Genomic DNA, 17,393 nt, shown 5'->3' with positions numbered 1-17,393 from the left:
TTTGTTTTATCAAGATATTTTCTTTTTTAAGTGTGATTTAAATTCTCTCTTTTTGGATGTTGTGAACTTCGCTTTATTGATAGGTAAATATTCATACAAACAAATGGAAAAAATGTAAGCCCTCCTTTAATATATTTATTTGTGAGTTTGTGAAAATGTTTCTGAGCTTTTAAATAAAATAGAAAGTCTGAAACCAGGCCAGAGGACATCCCTGTATATATAAAAGCCTCTCTATCTAACTCTTTGCCTCTTGATCTCAAACGATTTATTATTTTAGTGTGTGTTTTATTTTGATGCTCCCTGTGTGTATTTCTCTCTCGTCCCTCATTGTTGCTATTTTTGTTATGAGCATATAATTATTAATTATGTTGATTATTTGTATTATTTATGGTGAATGTGCCTTATGTTGTCGGATGTTCCCTGTCTTGTTATGTATAATTTGCACACAAAAAAAAAAAAAATAGATGTGTTGTATACTTGTACTCCGACGCCTGCGCTGTTCGTCGCGCGCTTCACTGCTTCCGGGTCAGGCCGTGCGCGGGTGTGAGTGTACAGTGTAGCAGGGCTTCGGAGTGCGTTTCCCCGAGATCTGCTTCACCTGCGCGTCTCTGCTCTGATCAGGAGCCTTTGTCCCCCGCGAGAGAAGAGCGATGGGCTTCAGGAAGAAGAACAAGAGTCCGCCGGTGCTGAGCCACGAGTTTGTGATCCAGAATCACGCGGATATGGTGTCGTGTGTGGCCATGATCGTGCTGCTGGGGCTCATGTTTGAGGTGATTGTTTCCTACACCACCATCATCATCATCATCATCATTTACTCTGAAACTCACAACATAGCATGCAAATCATGTTTGAGGTCTAAAATCATATGATAACATGCTGCTCTTATTGAGTATATGTTCATATTTACTATTAAAATCAACCAGGTCATCACGTTTGAGTTCATTGTTTATAATTAAATATTTTTATCATCATATCATGTTTGATGTTATTGAAAATTATACTCGTATGTGCATCACTTTTTATTAATTTTTTTACTTTATATGTAAATAAGAGCAGGATTATTTTTGACTCTTGCAGTCCTATAATAACCTGATCATCACATAATATCATGCATCAGTGCAGTCTGTTGTATTGTGCTACATATAGACACCCTCTTCTATCCTGACACCTTGGTGTCCATGTAGTATAATACTGCATAGCTATTCCAATCTTAACGTACTCTCAGTAAAATGCCTTTGTTTAATTGCTGGAAGACGAGTGTTATTCGTTAAACAGCAGCACTAATGCTGATTAGATCATGAAGCATAAGGCGCTTGATCACATGCTCTGCTTGCTTCCTCTTTACAGCTGACTCTCATACAGCTCTCCTGTTAACTGGCTTTATAATAACAGCTGAAGTCATTTAGATTGTATCTGATTCTGTTCTGATATTGCTGCAGTTTGTATCAGTAATGGCAGGAACTATTTGAAGCACGGCTGTTAAACCTGTGCTTTTTGCATTTCGTTTGCAATATGTTTGTGCATACTTGTATTAATATGATTTTTTTGTTTGTTTTTTTGGCAGGTGACAGCAAAATTTGCAATTATGTTCATCACAGTGCAGTATAATGTCACACAAAGCCTGGATACAGGTACGATCACGGTCTTTCAGTCACGCTTATACTAACACACAAATACAATATTACTGCATCAGGGTCCGAGCTGAAATAAATGCAACCAATAATTAAATAATAGACTCAGCGAGTTCAGTGTAAAAATAAATAACTGTGACTGAAGGATTCTGTTGAAACAATCATTTCTAATGCAAAGCATGAATTCAGTTCTCACTCTAAAGGCCTGGACAAATCTCATGTGTTGTGGCCGTTCACGGTTGAATTACTGACTACTAAAATATGAATATGGATTAATGACTAATACAATAACATGCACATTTATATATATATTTTATCTGTGACTTAGTAGGCCATAGCACTCCATAGAGCCAGAATTGAACTAAACCTGCCGTACCAATTATCTTTTGGAAGATATATGTGTCCCTGCAGCACAAAAGCAGTCATCAGTAGCACAGGTATATTTGTAGCAATAGACAACAATATGGCTCAAAATTACTGATTTTTCTTTTATGCCAAAAATAATTAGGATATTAAGTAAAGATCATGTTCCATGAAGATATTTTGTAAATTTCCTACCGTAAATATATCAAAACTTCATTATTGATTAGTAATATGCATTGCTAAGAACTTTATTTGAACAACTTTAAAGGAGATTTTCTCAATATTTGGATTTTTTTAGATTCCAGATTTTGAAATAGTTGTATCTCAGCCAGATATTGTCCAAACAAACCATACATCAATGAAATCTCAATTTCATACTGAAAAACTTTGAAAAACTGACACTTAAGACTGGTTTTGTGCTCCAGGGTCACATAATTCAGGCAACTTGGGTTACAGCTGATAATTGAAGAAGAGGCAAAATAAATGTAAGGAATGAAATGATTTTAGTGAGGAGTGATTTAGTGATTCTAGTCAGCTGAATGTGTTTTTCTGTGGCTCGTGGCATTTCTCCGCTCACCCAGGTGGCTTCATCCGTTCATCGTTGTGTGTGATGAGATGAAATGTCGAGGCATCACAGGTCTCTCAAATTCTCCAGTTGAGACAATTAGCAGAAAGCGTCTCTGCTCGAACCCCTAATGAGTGCATAATGAGTTTAAATGAGCAGGCTTTTATTTTGGTTCAGATGCAGAGGACAAGCCTGAGCCTGTCAGCTACTACAGATACGGGCCCAAGGACATCGCCACTGTCTTCTTTTACCTGCTCATTGCCATAATTCTTCATGCCCTGATTCAAGAGTACATACTCGACGTAAGTTATGCTATTTTAGCTTGCCTGAGTATTTTTAAGATTGTGCCTTTTCTTGAGCACTAATCAGATGAGCATGTTTGCACAAATTGTTACTGATTGCATAATTTGTAATTAAAAACATGTATATGAGGTCAGTAAGCAAATTGCTCTTGATCTCTCAAGGCAGTAACCTGATTGTGTTTCAATAGAAAATCAATCGTCGGCTACACTTGTCCAAGACCAAGCACAGCAAGTTCAATGAGTCGGGACAGCTGGCCACCTTCTACTTGTTCTCCTTCCTCTGGGGCTGCAGCATCCTCACCAACGTAAGAGTTCTGCTCATGACGTCTCAGATCTACCCTGCCCTCATGTGTGCGCAGACTAACTGACTGTTTCTTCAATCAACAGGAGGAGTTTGTGACGAATCCAACTTTTCTTTGGGAAGGTTATCCTCACATCCACATGGCGTGAGTCTGAAGTCACGTGACGCATTCATTCTGACATCCATGTTTTCCAATAATTCCCGTATGCTCTTCAGAAATACGCTTCTCTCCAGCTTTGTTAGAAGACTGGCACCTGTATTGTGGTATGACAGGGTTGCAAAAAGGTGGAAACTATCCAGTAAATTTCTGAAACATTCCAGGATTTTTTGGAATCTTCCGGGAATTTTTGGAAAGTTTCTGGAAATGTACCAGAAATGTTTCACCCCTTTGCAACTCTAGGTATGACAAGGTTGTTCTTGTTCTTTAATAAATCTTTTAATACATGACTCGCCAAGAGGCTCATCTGGCCTGTAGTGCTTTATCAAGTTAACATTTGTGACCCTGGACCACAAAACCAGTCATAAGGGCCAATTTATCAAAGTTGAGATTTATGCATCATCTGAAAGCTGAATAAATAATCTCATTGCACACATTTCTGATTACTGCAGGATCTTAAACTATCCAAACACTCAGCAAATCCCAGCTCAGATTACTGTAACTGTAACCTGTGTGTGTTAGTGTTTAAGCATGTGACGCATTATGTGCGCCGTTGCGGATCACAAGCTAATCTACAACCCTCTTTCTGTCTTGTAGTTTCCAAGTCAAGTTTTTCTATATCTGTCAGATTGCCTACTGGTTCCATGCTTTTCCTGAGCTGTATTTTCAGAAAGTACGAAAGGTAAGGCTTAGTTTTTTGCCATATATATTTGAAGCTGACAGAAATGGTTTCTAATACAATATGGTTGTTGTTATACATTATTAAATTGATATTGTGTTTACTTTTGTTTTTAGGAGGATATTCCACGTCAACTTTACTACATTTGCCTTTATATATTTCACATCACTGGTGCCTACGTCCTTAAGTGAGTGTTTTCTTATTTCAGGGTGAATTTGCTTCTAGAACGAGGCTAGAGATAGACCTCAAGACCCCGGCTGTCCCTTTTAAAATGAAAATAGTGAAAATTAAAATGTATTACAGCAACAGTGTAGCCGTTGAGACTAAATAGCTGTGCAATTCTCATACATTTTCTGAATTGAGAAGGATCACGTTGTGAATGTTTTTGTATTTTTTTGTTATTATTGTTTTTCACATGAAAATAACCTATGATGCTGACATGGCATTAAAATATATCTTATATACTAAATCCAATGCAAATGAGTTCACCTCTGAGCTGTATTAAACAGTCGTGTTTTAAACAGATGTGTAAATGCATCTAAATGCCACATTAGATGTCTGTTAGCATTTTAAATGCAAGAATTTGGCAAGATGATCCATGCATCTAATACGTTTTTAAAAAATGCCAGTGTAATGGTAAAAATCTCCTGGAAATCAATTTAATGGAGCAACTATTGCCTCGTAGTGGAGTTTAATTTCTGTCACTACTGTGAACTAACCACTGCACAGAATATGAACATATGGTTGTTTTTATAACAGTGCGTGGTAGATGAGTGCAGTAATAGTAGTTAATTCATAAGGAACCAGTTGGTGGACGTGTGCTTGAATTATTGAAGAGTGACTCTGACTCGTGTGTCCTCTCTCAGTCTCCACCGTCTGGGTCTGGTTCTTCTGGTGCCACATTATCTGGTAGAGCTGCTCTTCCACGCCTCGAGACTCTTCTACTTCAGTGATGAAAACAAGCAGAAGGGGTTCGTTCGCTTCCTATCTTGAGCCCTCACATTGTGCTCATTTCCACATTTGTCTTGTCATATAATCTTAGAATTGTATATGATTTCTGCCTGCTTAGTTTCCCTTCCTGTGCTGAGATCTTTTGAATTGTTCAGACTGTTGTTAAGAGGCCTGGCCTGCGTTTGCATCTTAGGTTCACGCTGTGGGCTCTGCTGTTTGTCATCACCCGCCTCCTGACGCTCACCGTTTCTGTCCTGACGTTTGGTTTTGGCCTGTCCCGCACAGATAATCAGGGATTCTCTTTAGCAGAGGGAAACTTTAATGTGCTGACTGTCAGGTAAGTCAGCTTGATTTCACACATGTTTGCATCCTCTGTGATGATATGGCCAAAATTTATATCACGATATATTTCGGTCGATACGATATAATTCCGATATCGATATGAAATTTTAAAAAAGCTGAACAGTATGATTTTTAATGTTTTTTAAAGAAGTCTCTTCTGCTCACCAAGCCTGCATTTATTTGATCCAAAATACAGCAAAAACAGTAACATTTTGAAATATTTTTGCTATTTAAAATAACACTTTTCTATTTTAAAATGTAATTTATTCCTGTGATTTCAAAGCTGAATTTTTAGCATCATTACTCCAGTCACATGACAAATCATTATAATATTCTGATATACTGCTCAAAAATACTTTGAATTTTTTTCAGGTTTCTTTGAATAGAAAGTTCAGAAAAACAGCATTTATCTGAAATACAAATCTTTTGTAATATTATAAATGTCTTTATCAGTCACTTTTGATCAATTTAAAGCATCCTTGCTAAATAAGTGTTGATTTCTATCATTTCTTTTTGAATTTACAAACAGCGTGTGTCTTCTCCAGGTCATGCTTACCAGGTTGTTCATAAAAGCCGAAATGTACCCAGATGTCAGCTTTTAAAGTAGTTGGAGCATTTTTAATTACTCGCACTCGCCTCTCGCTGCCATTGTATGCTACCGCGACCAAGCACGTATTTGACAAATGACATCAGAAAAGCATCAGTACATTATAACTGGACTCTTTCTCTCCAAAAGTTTTGAGCAATTAAAATGTCTTTAATTACTTATTTAAAATAGTTACAAATGTCTTTTAATCCACTTACACATGCGCTCATCAATGCGGGCGCTTATCGTTTTTGCCACCTTCAGTATATTGTTGTTCTAGTTGTTGTTGGTGTCCTTCATTTCTTTTTCGACAGTGAAACAACAGCCTGGTTTAGTGTTGACACCTTGTGGACAAACTAAGTACTGCAAACACTATCTGAAGTGCATGTGAGAGCTGCGTTTGCATTGTACACACTGTTAAAAAAATGGGTGGTGCAGGATAAAGATTGGATGTGGTTTTCAATGATGCATGTCTCGGACATCCACAAGAATTGTATTCTGGGGTCATCAGGATTAAACATCAGTCAGAGCTTCACGTCAATGGCATAGCAGGTTGGAAAACCCATGAGGCTGAATGATCTCAGTGTAGCTGTGTATTAAGAATAGGAGAGGGCCAAACACTGAACCCTGAGGTATGCAATGGTTAGCTGATGTGACTTAGACAGCCCTCTCATCCTAGGATCGAACAGTGAGGGTAGGACTCAAATTTGAGATAATCTGAAGCTATATTGAAGTATTTGTGAATGATGATCTCTCTTTTAGGATGACATGCCTGTCAGCCATCTGCCTGACCCAGGCCTGGATGATGTGGAAATTCATCAATTTCCAGCTGAAGAAGTGGAGAGAACAATCTCAAATCCAGGCCAGCAAGAAGAAAGCTGTCAGCCCGAAAAGCAGACCCAGCAAGAAGGACTCTCGAGGTGAGTCTTGCCTGAAAGTCATTTGGCATGTAGATTAGAATGTGTTTTGAAGGAACCATATTTATCTTTAGTACTCTAAACAGTACTCTTCAAATTGCCTATTCACAAGTGTTGCACTAAAAAAAACCCTAATTTTAGTAAGTGACACCTCTGTTCCTGGAACATTTGTGGTTAGTGATTTACGACGGGGAAGTCGTGGCCTAATGGTTAGAGAGTCGGACTCGTAATCCAAAGGTTGCGGGTTCGAGTCTCCGGCCGGCAGGGATTGTAGGTGGGGGGAGTGAATGTCCAGCGCTCTCTCCACCCTCAATACCACGACTGAGGTGCTCTTGAGCAAGGCACCGAACCCCCAACTGCTCCCCGGGCGCCGCAGCATAAATGCTGCCCACTGCTCCGGGTGTGTGTTCTTTTTTTTTTTTTTATTTTTTTTTTTTTTTTTTTTTTTTTTTTTTTTTTTTTGGCCTGTCAGTAACACAGATAACACATGACAGTACGTATGTGTAGTTATGCTATCATCATTCACAGCCTTTTTTTTTTTTTTTTTTTTATATTATTTATTTTTTATTAATTAATTAAATTTTATATACCCTTTTATTTAACCATACTATGACCGACAAGACCAGGGGACAGAGGAAACAAGAGAGAGAAAAAAAAAAAAAAAAAAAAAAAAAAAAAAAAAAATTATAATAATAATAATAATAATAAAAAAAAAATAATAATTATAATTATAATGATAATAATAAAAATAATAATAATAATAAAAAAAAAAAAAATAAAATAAAAAAAAATAAAATTGTGGATAAAGTCAACAGAGAAGGGGGAGAGAGAGAGAGGAAAAAACAAGACAAAAAAAAAAAAAAACAGACAATTTGCTTCGATACCTGCTGACAAAAAGAGAAAACAACAGAAGACACAACAGAAGACACAACATCAGAGAAACTGCAGCAACAACCAACATCTGTATGAATCACAATAAATTCTAAATGTTAAATGTTATTGAGCAACACGCATAACTAATATTACAAAATAAGTTTTGAAGCAACAGCAGATCAGAACAATGTGTGTCAGTGAGCACCCGTTTTTACACCAATGTGAATGCTTGAGTGTACACCTGTGTGTGTGAGCGCGCTTGTGTTCATAAGGTTCCTCCATGTAAATGTTTAATAGTGTGTGTGTGGGGAACAACAGCCCCATCCCGCAAGGCATGAAGCAGGCATGGAAGAGACCCAGGCCCCAAACATCCGGAGGCCCCCCAGGGCACGGGACCCCCAGGGGAACCACCGCAGGGACAACTGCGGCCCCCACCCAGAAAAGGGCAGAGGAGAGCCCGAAGGTGGGACATCCGACAGCCACAGTGTAGACACCCCAGGGTGCCGTGGCGGCAAGCCCGCAGGCTCCGCCGGCAGCCGACCACACCAGGGCAGACCGAGCCCTGGGCCCGGAGATCCAAGGGCCCCCCACCCCCCAACCGGGGCCCAGCAAGGCCAGTAGGGCCAGGCCCCGCCAAGCGACCGCCGAGAGTGGGCCAGCGCTCACCCGAGCATCCTACCCCGGCGCGAGAAACCACCAATGCACCGGCGGCATCCTCCACCGGCAGGGCATGGTGGTGGGGTGGGGGTCGACTGAGATGATGAGTGAGGTGGAGTCTAAGGCCCGACCTGACACATAGACGTAGACGAACAAGCACACATATACACAAGCATACGTTCCCACCCTCAAGCACGCAACGAATATTCTCACCCTCGCCCCACATGTAGACACACAAAAATGGACATGGTACCCACACTCACACTCCCTATATGCACTCTATACTCCTAGATCCAGGCACCACCACCCCCAGAGGGGTAATCAGCGCCCGATCCCGGAGCTGAACCCCCTTCGCTCTGGCGTGGGGACAGGAAGACCACCCCGGTCCCTGCAGCAGCAGAGAAGACCACCAGCCCAGACCCCGACCGGGCGGCCAGCTCATCCTCGCAGCCCCCGGCCCCGGACAGAGAACAGAGAACAGGGGTGTGAGAAAAAAAAAAGAGACCCCATGCTTCACCTCACCCGCTCAAATGTAGTGTTGGTGTGTGTTGTTCTAAGGTGCTTTAAAACAGGGGTGCTTTAAAACAGGGGAGGGGCACCCTCCACAAGCTTGTGTCAGCTCGTCCCCTCCCTAGAGCCCTCAATGTCTATGTGCAACTTAAAATTGAGAAGTGGGCACTGGCACCAGAGGGAAGGCTGAATGAACAGACCGCCCTCCGGATGCCATTCAGTGTGCCCACCCCCAAGGCCCTATATGTATGTGTCATGTGACAGTAAGTAATGAGAATGTCTAAGCTGTAATGTGTGATTGAGATGCAGGTGGCCACGAGGAGACAGAGGAGTACCACCTCCCCCGCATCCCAGCGACACACCCGCACCTCAAAACCCTACCTATGTGTTGGTGTGATGGGGCGGGAGAAGTGAAGCCTTAGGGATGGGGAGGAAAGCATCAGAGGGGGCAAAATACCCCCCCCTTCGGAGCCAGCTCCCCCGCTGACCCCCATAGGCACCCCCGTTACCCCAAATCTGCCCAGGGCGGGGGGCCCAAGCCCATCCAGACCAGGGCCCATGGCAGCCCGGGGCGGCCCACCAGACCCCACAGCAGAGGAAAAACTACCCCACCCCATCACTCATTCAACTCCCAGACTACATAAGACAATAAGACACCCAGGTTAGGCCCGTTTTCCCTGCCTCTATTGGATCCCCCCCGCGGAGGCACCGATGCATCGAAGACCCCCACACCAGGGCCGGGCCCAAGCGCATGCACCAACCCATGCTCCCGGCGGCACACCAACCAGGACCCAAGCCCCCCAGGCCCAGCCGTAACCCCAACCGGGAGGCAGAGCGCCCCCAGAACCCCAAGCCTCCCCCGGACCAACCCCGGAATAGTGCAGCCGCCAGGCCGGCAACCTACGTCCGCCGGCACAGGCATCCCCAGTAGCGCCGCATGCAGCCGCCAGAAAAACAGCACCCAAGAGTCACCAATACCCCATCCAGGCCAAGATCGCAGCCCCAGCGCCGAACCACCCAAGAAACCCACCCCCAGGGAACTCCCAGATGCCCCAAGCCCATATGGCCACCCCAACCGCAAAAACCACAGCCGGACAGAATCAGGACCCCCCACTCACACTAGGTGATGGAGCTGATCAAAGGAGTCCAGAGAGATTGATCTAATGTGGCAGCAGAAGCTGTGTCAAGACTAATATAATCCCACAAATGATTTCTATATTGGTTGATATTAAGATTATTTTTATTTTTCCAGTTCATGAGGACAGTCTTCTTAGCAATGCATAGGGCAGTGAAAGCCATGTGGATTGTGTTACCTTCTGTAGTGACACCATCTAGGTCGCCCAACAAGCAGACTGAAGGAGAGGCTGGAATAGAGCATTTAAGACACTTTGATAAATCTTCACAAATCCTGTACCAGTACCTCTGAACAGGTGGACAGAACCATAGAGCGTGGATGTAATTGTCAGGTGTATTGCCTTGACAGTGTGAGCAGTTGTTAGAAGCTGTAAGACCCATCCTGAACATCCGATGACCTGTGTAGTGCACTCTATGCAGGATTTTGTATTGTATTAATTGTAAACCAGGATTTCTAATCAGTTCAAAGGTTTTTAAACATATCTGAGACCAGAAATTATGGTCCCAGTTTACTGCTAGATCTGCCTCCCATTTTGCAATAGGAAGTGATACTGATTCATCTATTTTGGAAAGTGTCCTGTATATTTTAGACATTAATTTGGGGGTTTTGAGATTAAGAAAATCTGCCACACTTGGTGGTATTTGTAATTTGATATGATTAGATTTAAATTTCCCTTTTACAATAGATTTAATTTGTTGATATTCTAAAAATCTGTTTTTGTTAATCCCATATTGTTTAACTAATTTGTCAAAGGGAATAATTTGTCCGGGTGTGTGTTCACTGCTGTGTGGGTGTGTGTTCACTGCTGTGTGTGTGTTCACTGCTGTGTGTGTGTGTGTTCACTGCTGTGTGTGTGTGTGTTCACTGCTGTGTGTGTGTGTGTTCACTGCTGTGTGTGTGTGTGTTCACTGCTGTGTGTGTGTGTGTTCACTGCTGTGTGTGTGTGTGTTCACTGCTGTGTGTGTGTGTGTTCACTGCTGTGTGTGTGTGTGTGTTCACTGCTGTGTGTGTGTGTGTGTTCACTGCTGTGTGTGTGTGTTCACTGCTGTGTGTGTGTGTTCACTGCTGTGTGTGTGTGTTCACTGCTGTGTGTGTGTGTTCACTGCTGTGTGTGTGTGTTCACGATGTGTGTGTGTTCACGATGTGTGTGTTCACGATGTGTGTGTGTTCACGATGTGTGTGTGTTCACTGCTGTGTGTGTGTGTTCACCGCTGTGTGTGTGTGTGTGTGTTCACGGTGTGTGTGTGTGTTCACGGTGTGTGTGTGTGTGTTCACGGTGTGTGTGTGTGTTCTCTGCTGTGTGTGTGTGTGTTCACTGCTGTGTGTGTGTGTGTTCTCTGCTGTGTGTGTGTGTGTGTGTGTGTGTGTGTGTTCACTGCTGTGTGTGTGTTCACGGTGTGTGTGTGTTCACTGCTGTGTGTGTGTTCACGGTGTGTGTGTGTTCACTGCTGTGTGTGTGTTCACTGCTGTGTGTGTGCACGTTGGATGGGTTAAATGCAGAGCACGAATTCCGAGTATGGGTCACCATACTTGGCTGAATGTCACTTCACTCACTAAACTCATTCAGAACAACAGCAGTAGGCTCTTCGTTCATAGTGACTCATATCAGTAAGATTAACATGATTGTCATGTCAGTATTGAAATTGGGACCATGATGTTCAGTGGCTGGATGCTGCCTGGGTGCATTGGAAATGATGAAAATTAAGACGATAAGATTTTTAAAAATTAAACACTCCATGTAGGAGTGAAGAGGGTCTGCTACAGTACTGTGTACAGTATTAACTGTAGGATATGTAGCACACTTCTTTTTCTCTCTGATAGATGAATTTAATTATTAGTTTCATAGGTAGTTTAGTTGGCTAGTTATGTAATGTTTTTACAGGCTCTTAAAGTAAATGACACAGGTCACACGCTTGTGGTGTTAAAGGTACTTTCAGTAGTTTGGTGCTGATTTAGAAATGTGTCCACATTAGGGCTATCAGCAGTAAAGATACGATACGTATCCTGATACAGAGACCACGATACGATACGCATCACGATACAGGACTGCACTGAACTTCACCTCAGAAGAATGTAGTAAAACTGTTTATTAAACACTGCTTACTATAGGGCCGTTGCTAACTATAGGCAGAGCAGGAGGTTGACCTCTGCGTTATGAAGCGCCTCTATAACTGGACCACAGTACAATATCGGTAAGGCCATATGTTTCATGTTTACATTGGGCACTCCCCACCAGGTACAATATTCTGATTGCTTATTTTTAAGCACAATAATAATAATGTACTGGTTCTGATAAATGTATATTGTAATGTGCTCCTATTAATACACCATGTTCCAAATTATTATGCAGGTAACACAAGTAGGATTTCATTCAAATAAATATTCAGGTTTTAGTTTTTTTCAAAGAACGTGTTTGTTTTATTTTTCATGTTTTAGGTTAACTGGTATCAGTCTTTGACAGGTTAGTTAATTAGTTTGCCAGGTGACCTTAGTTGAAGGGAAACCTACTTAAAAAGGTTGTTCCACATTATTAAGCAAGTCACAGTTCTCGTGCAATATGGGGAGGAAGAAAGAAGCGTGAAATAGTGCAATGTCTTGCAACAGGCATGAAAACAATTGATATATCGCGAAAACTGAAAAGAGATCATCGAACTGTCAAAAGATGTGTGAGTGATTCACAGCACAGAAGAATATATTTGGAGCAATAGTCAAAAATACATTGTATGGGTCAAAATTATTTCTCTTTTATGCCAAAAATCATTAGGATATTAGGATCATGTTCCATAAAGATATTTAGTAAATGTCCTACTGTAAATATATCAAAGCTTCATTTTTGATTAGTAATATGCATTGCTAAGAACTTCATTTGAACAACTTTAAAGGAGATTTTCTCAATATTTAGATTTTTTTGCTCCCTCAGATTCCAGATTTTCTAATAGTTGTATCTCAGACAAATATTGTCCTATCATAACAAACCATACATCAATGGAGAGATTATTTATTCAGCTTCAGATTATGCATAAATCTCAATTTCGTACTGACTGATTTAGAAAAACAAACACAAATGGCATGTGCATAATAATTTGGATTACGGTGTATAATGGGACTTGTACTGGTTTTAAAGGAAACTGTAATGACTCTGTGGGTCTCTGCTGGTAATTGGTCTCCTTCTATTGATGGCTTGTTAAAACCAATAAATCCTAATGGAATATGTCCCAAAACACACTACAGGAAATAATTTTTTAATGGTTAATAGTTTGTAATGGTATTTGTAGTGAAAGCATTCACATTTGCTGCCTAAAACTCACTAGTATCCGTGTCATTGACATAAAGCTCAGACGGTCATGCTGATCCACATTAGGATAGGTGTAGTGCATCATGTAACACCTGTCTGCCATCGGGACTGAAGAACTTTGAGCTTACTAATGAGTGCACCTTTAACAGTTGCATTAATTATAATAAGAGAGATTAAACAAGGGAGCAATTTAGATATTCCTAAAGTTTCCTTTGAGAAAATCAGCATCTGAACTATGAAATATGCTTTCATCACCTGTCTTCCTGGGTAAAACACACACCAAGATAATGGTAGACACCTAAATGTTTGATGCATGTTATATTGGTTGTGTTTTGGGTTGTAAAAATACTACCAGCTACCATGCTTCAGCACCAGACATGAGCAGTGGCATTGAAATCTCTTTATTTGCTTAACCAAATGATCTTTTCTTTCTCCTTGACAGGGGGTTCAGTCAATGGAGTCATGAAACCAGATGACAAGACGTCGCCAAGAGCAAGAAAATCTAAAGCCTCGTAAGAGGAAACCGAGAGCAGGTGCCCAAGATGTGCTGCTCTGTTTCCACTCTGAACTGTAGAAAAGAAACCGATTTGATAACTGCGAACAGAACCACAGGAACAAACTACGGCATGGTTCAGGTCTTATTTGTCTGTTTCTCCTGTCTGCATCTTTAAAATGAACTATATAGATTTGTAATCAATCATTATATCATATGCGTGTGACTTTTAGCAAGACTGAGAGGTTTTGTGATTGACGTGAAGGGAAGGCTCGCTCGTGGAGTTGTCCAGGATCTGCACGACGGAAATGTTTCTGTAAGTCAGTCTTGCTCAGAAGATGAAGCTTTTATCCGGCCCTGAACACGATTAAACCCTATTCGACGTGATTTCTGCGCTTCTTATGAAACACACGGTGTGGACCGAAGCGTTGGAGAAGTGTCCTTTGTTAAGCGTTCACCTTTAGGTCCTCAGTCCTGGACGCTCCTATGAAGCTCCGTGAGAAACCCCAATATGAAGAGGCTGAGGTGGCCAAGGACTGCTACACAACTCGTTTCTACGTAGCTTTTAAATGACCTGAGCTGTGTGATTTTACATTTCGATACTGAGAGCAACTGATTTTAGTGTCCCGTTTGTGTGACTGTTGTTGTTTGTGGAGAATCGTTTTATAATTGTTTGTAGCGACAATGTTTGAGGTGGAGCTGGATGATGCAGAGTTGATCTGGTTTCTTTGTGTTTTATGGGCTGTGGTTGAGGTGATTAGATGATGGCTCCCCCTGCAGGCTTGGATCTAGTTCTTTAAGGATCGATATGCCTTTTCTTTGCAGAAGGACGATTAAAGAGCCTAACTGGCCAAGTTTAGGGCCTTAGTGCTTATCATGGCTACCTTACAGTTATCGATATAATCCATAACTCGTGCGTTAAAGGTGATAGCGCTTTTAGTTGCACTTGCAAAAGCCTCGGAGCTCATTAAAGATTTTAAAGTATGGATTTCATCTTCAAATCAAGGAAAGCCAGCCTTTAGTTTGCAGTTCTCCAAAGATCTGAAGAGGTTTTGAGCGCAGAAGAAAGATGAAGTTATACAGACGTTTATGAAGCCCCGAAGCTCTGTTTTTATGTGAAAAGTGTTGGAACATCACTCTTTCAACACTTTGTGGCCTTTTTCCTTGCGTTTGAGTGATCTGCTCTCTGTTATCTGGAACTCTGTCAGCATGTAGTTTATATGAAACATACGATTCTTTAAGTGTCCTTAAGCTGACAAGTAGAAGTAGTTATTCCTGGGTTTGAGCACTGGTGCGTTCTCGTTGCGTCGGTGTTTATTAGTGTGAAGAGAGAGTTCGTTGAAATGCTGTGAACGTGTGCATGTTGCGATCTGTGGAAGATTGGCCTCACTGAAGCATTTGATGCCTAGAACAGAAATAAAACCGTAGGCGTGCAATCAAAAGTGATCGCCTGTTAAACACTTTTTTACTTCTTTTTTTGAATAACCAACTGCAAAATCAAGACACAAACTGCCAGTTTGTTTAATTTCTTTTGTGAGCCCTGTCTTAACACACACACACCCCACACACACACACGCACACACACACACACACACACGCTGTGCTGTGTACCAGTTGCCAAATTATATGAAAGGGACTTGCTGCTCTCTCCCAGTTACTTTGCTATTGTGTGTACAATACAAGTTAGAAATCATACTTGGTTCTCGGTTCAGTTTGAAGGTCAAGTGCCTAAATCTGGCGGCAGAACTGGGTCTGAATCAGTCAATGGTCGGTGCATTAGGTCACCGTGACCTTCGTAACACACAGAGGTCATTCTGCTGATAGGTAGCTAATTCTTGAAATTCACGGTTCTTCTCTAACAGATGTCTGGAGGACTGAACGCCGGAGTAATGTAGATTTGATAAAGTACTGAAATCTCCCAGGTTTACACAGAAATGATATTGTTTTTTTGTTCCAAACCTCTTATTTTTTTCTTCATGTCGTTCAGGATTTGTCAAGAGTTTGTTTTTCATTTAGGTTTTTGATTGCTGACTGAATGAAACTAAACATGAAAGGAAAATAATTATACAGATTCACTACTGAATAACTGTCAGATTTTTAAACTATTTTTATAGCGTTGAACTGTTGAGAGATGAACATTATTTAGAGCATATAAATATTTTACTGCTTATGGGTTTATTATTTTTATACTGTGTGGAAGAAGCTTTCTACCATTTCAGTGGGACTGCAAATGATTCTACTGTTGGTGACTATGAATATTGTGAAAAGATGCAAGCGTTACTGCCGCTTTCCCTGATCTGTGATGTGTTTAATTTGGGATATGAACAAGTCTTCGTTTAGTTTGTTTTTGACTAGTGAGATTCTGGATAAAAACACAAAGTAAGTGAGAATGAGAATAAACTTCACACGCTCCCATTGTTGTGTCTCGTGAGCGACTCTTGATGAATAACTGTGGTGTTTTAATGTGGCTTGGTGGTTTTGATTTTGTGTATATAAATGTAAATGAAAAAAAAATCAAATTCACAAAATCCATGTTTTTACTATATTGTTTGCAGTGATCAGCCATCATCATAATTACTCTGTCAAATTAAAAGATGCACCAAAGCCTTCTGGATATCAGATACACAGAGCCTAAATTATTTTTCACCATGCTTTACGTAGTATGAGCACTGTTACTTTTCTAATGCTTGCCTGTATGTTGAGATGTATTGGTTTTTATATCAAATGTTATTAATATATGTATTTATGCAAGTCTGTGTGATGCTTTTTGTATGTTTGTCCTTTGATTAAATCTTTTGCTTAACCCCAGTGTGAGCGTGTATTTTGTTCATTTTGACCCCTATAGGCCTGACGTTTATACTCCTCTCGATGATCTGATGTCCAAAATAACATGTTCACATCAGCAAAACACATTACATTTATAATACTGGAAAATAATAGTAATTTTGCTTTTTTGTTCAGTAAACGAAACCGGTGTGTGGATGTTAAGCTTTGTTAATGATTTGCTATATGTTAAAATGCACAAGACATTTCAGAAAAACAAGTGTTTTTTGTCTGAGTCATCAAAAGATAACAGTGTATGAATGTCAAGCTGTAGACTGAAACAATCCATATAATTAGTTACGTGCCTGCATGTATAGTTCATCCTATTTAGTTATTTGTTAATGAATATTATTGAATGATCCCTGCACACTGAACGGGGTATATTTATAGAAGTGCACTGATGAGATCTCATATTTGTATATAAAAAAAAAAAATCTTATTAAAAAATGTATCTTATGAAATTAAAGTGTATGTAAAATATGTATATATATATATAAAACAATGTATAAATTATATATTGATCTATAACATGGGGTCAGAGGTCATAAACCTTCCACTGCCATGCAGGAGGGAAAAGGGAAAGGAAGGGAGAGTGTTGTGGGAGGTACTGGAATAAATGAAACAGATACCTAGTCTGCCCAATACTTCATCTGTCTAAACACATGAGTATGTGGTCGGTGTTGTAAGGGGCTATTTTGGCATGCCCCCCATGGAGGACCCCATTCTGCGTGATTGCAGCATATATTGTGATGTTACCACCACGTTGACCCGGGACATTCAAAATAGCTCTGTGGCCAAAGATGCTTCTCCTTA

General features: G+C 40.8%; 1 protein-coding gene across 1 annotated transcript; it reads left to right on the top strand.

The window, feature by feature from the left end:
* Positions 1 to 515: 515 nt before the first annotated feature.
* On the top strand, positions 516 to 16,564 carry LOC306859439 (translocating chain-associated membrane protein 1-like). Its single transcript, XM_079400458.1, has 11 exons — positions 516 to 770; positions 1,565 to 1,631; positions 2,737 to 2,861; positions 3,050 to 3,166; positions 3,249 to 3,307; positions 3,917 to 4,001; positions 4,115 to 4,185; positions 4,865 to 4,969; positions 5,143 to 5,286; positions 6,640 to 6,797; positions 13,707 to 16,564. The coding sequence occupies exons 1-11, from the start codon at positions 651 to 653 to the stop codon at positions 13,778 to 13,780; spliced, it is 1,125 nt and encodes a 374-aa protein (XP_079256584.1). The 5' UTR covers positions 516 to 650; the 3' UTR covers positions 13,781 to 16,564.
* Positions 16,565 to 17,393: the final 829 nt, after the last annotated feature.

The sequence above is a fragment of the Barbus barbus genome (assembly GCF_936440315.1).
Source record: "Barbus barbus genome assembly, chromosome: 40".
NCBI classification, from domain to species: domain Eukaryota; kingdom Metazoa; phylum Chordata; class Actinopteri; order Cypriniformes; family Cyprinidae; genus Barbus; species Barbus barbus.
This window is presented reverse-complemented; position numbering and strand designations above follow the sequence as displayed.

Bases quoted from the DNA above. Each gene is read 5' to 3' on its own strand.
- LOC306859439 (XM_079400458.1), top strand. From the start codon at position 651: ATGGGCTTCAGGAAGAAGAACAAGAGTCCGCCGGTGCTGAGCCACGAG. The intron at 3,167-3,248 runs GTAAGAGTTCTG...TTCAATCAACAG, and splicing joins GCTGCAGCATCCTCACCAAC to GAGGAGTTTGTGACGAATCC. The intron at 4,970-5,142 runs GTTCGTTCGCTT...TTTGCATCTTAG, and splicing joins GATGAAAACAAGCAGAAGGG to GTTCACGCTGTGGGCTCTGC.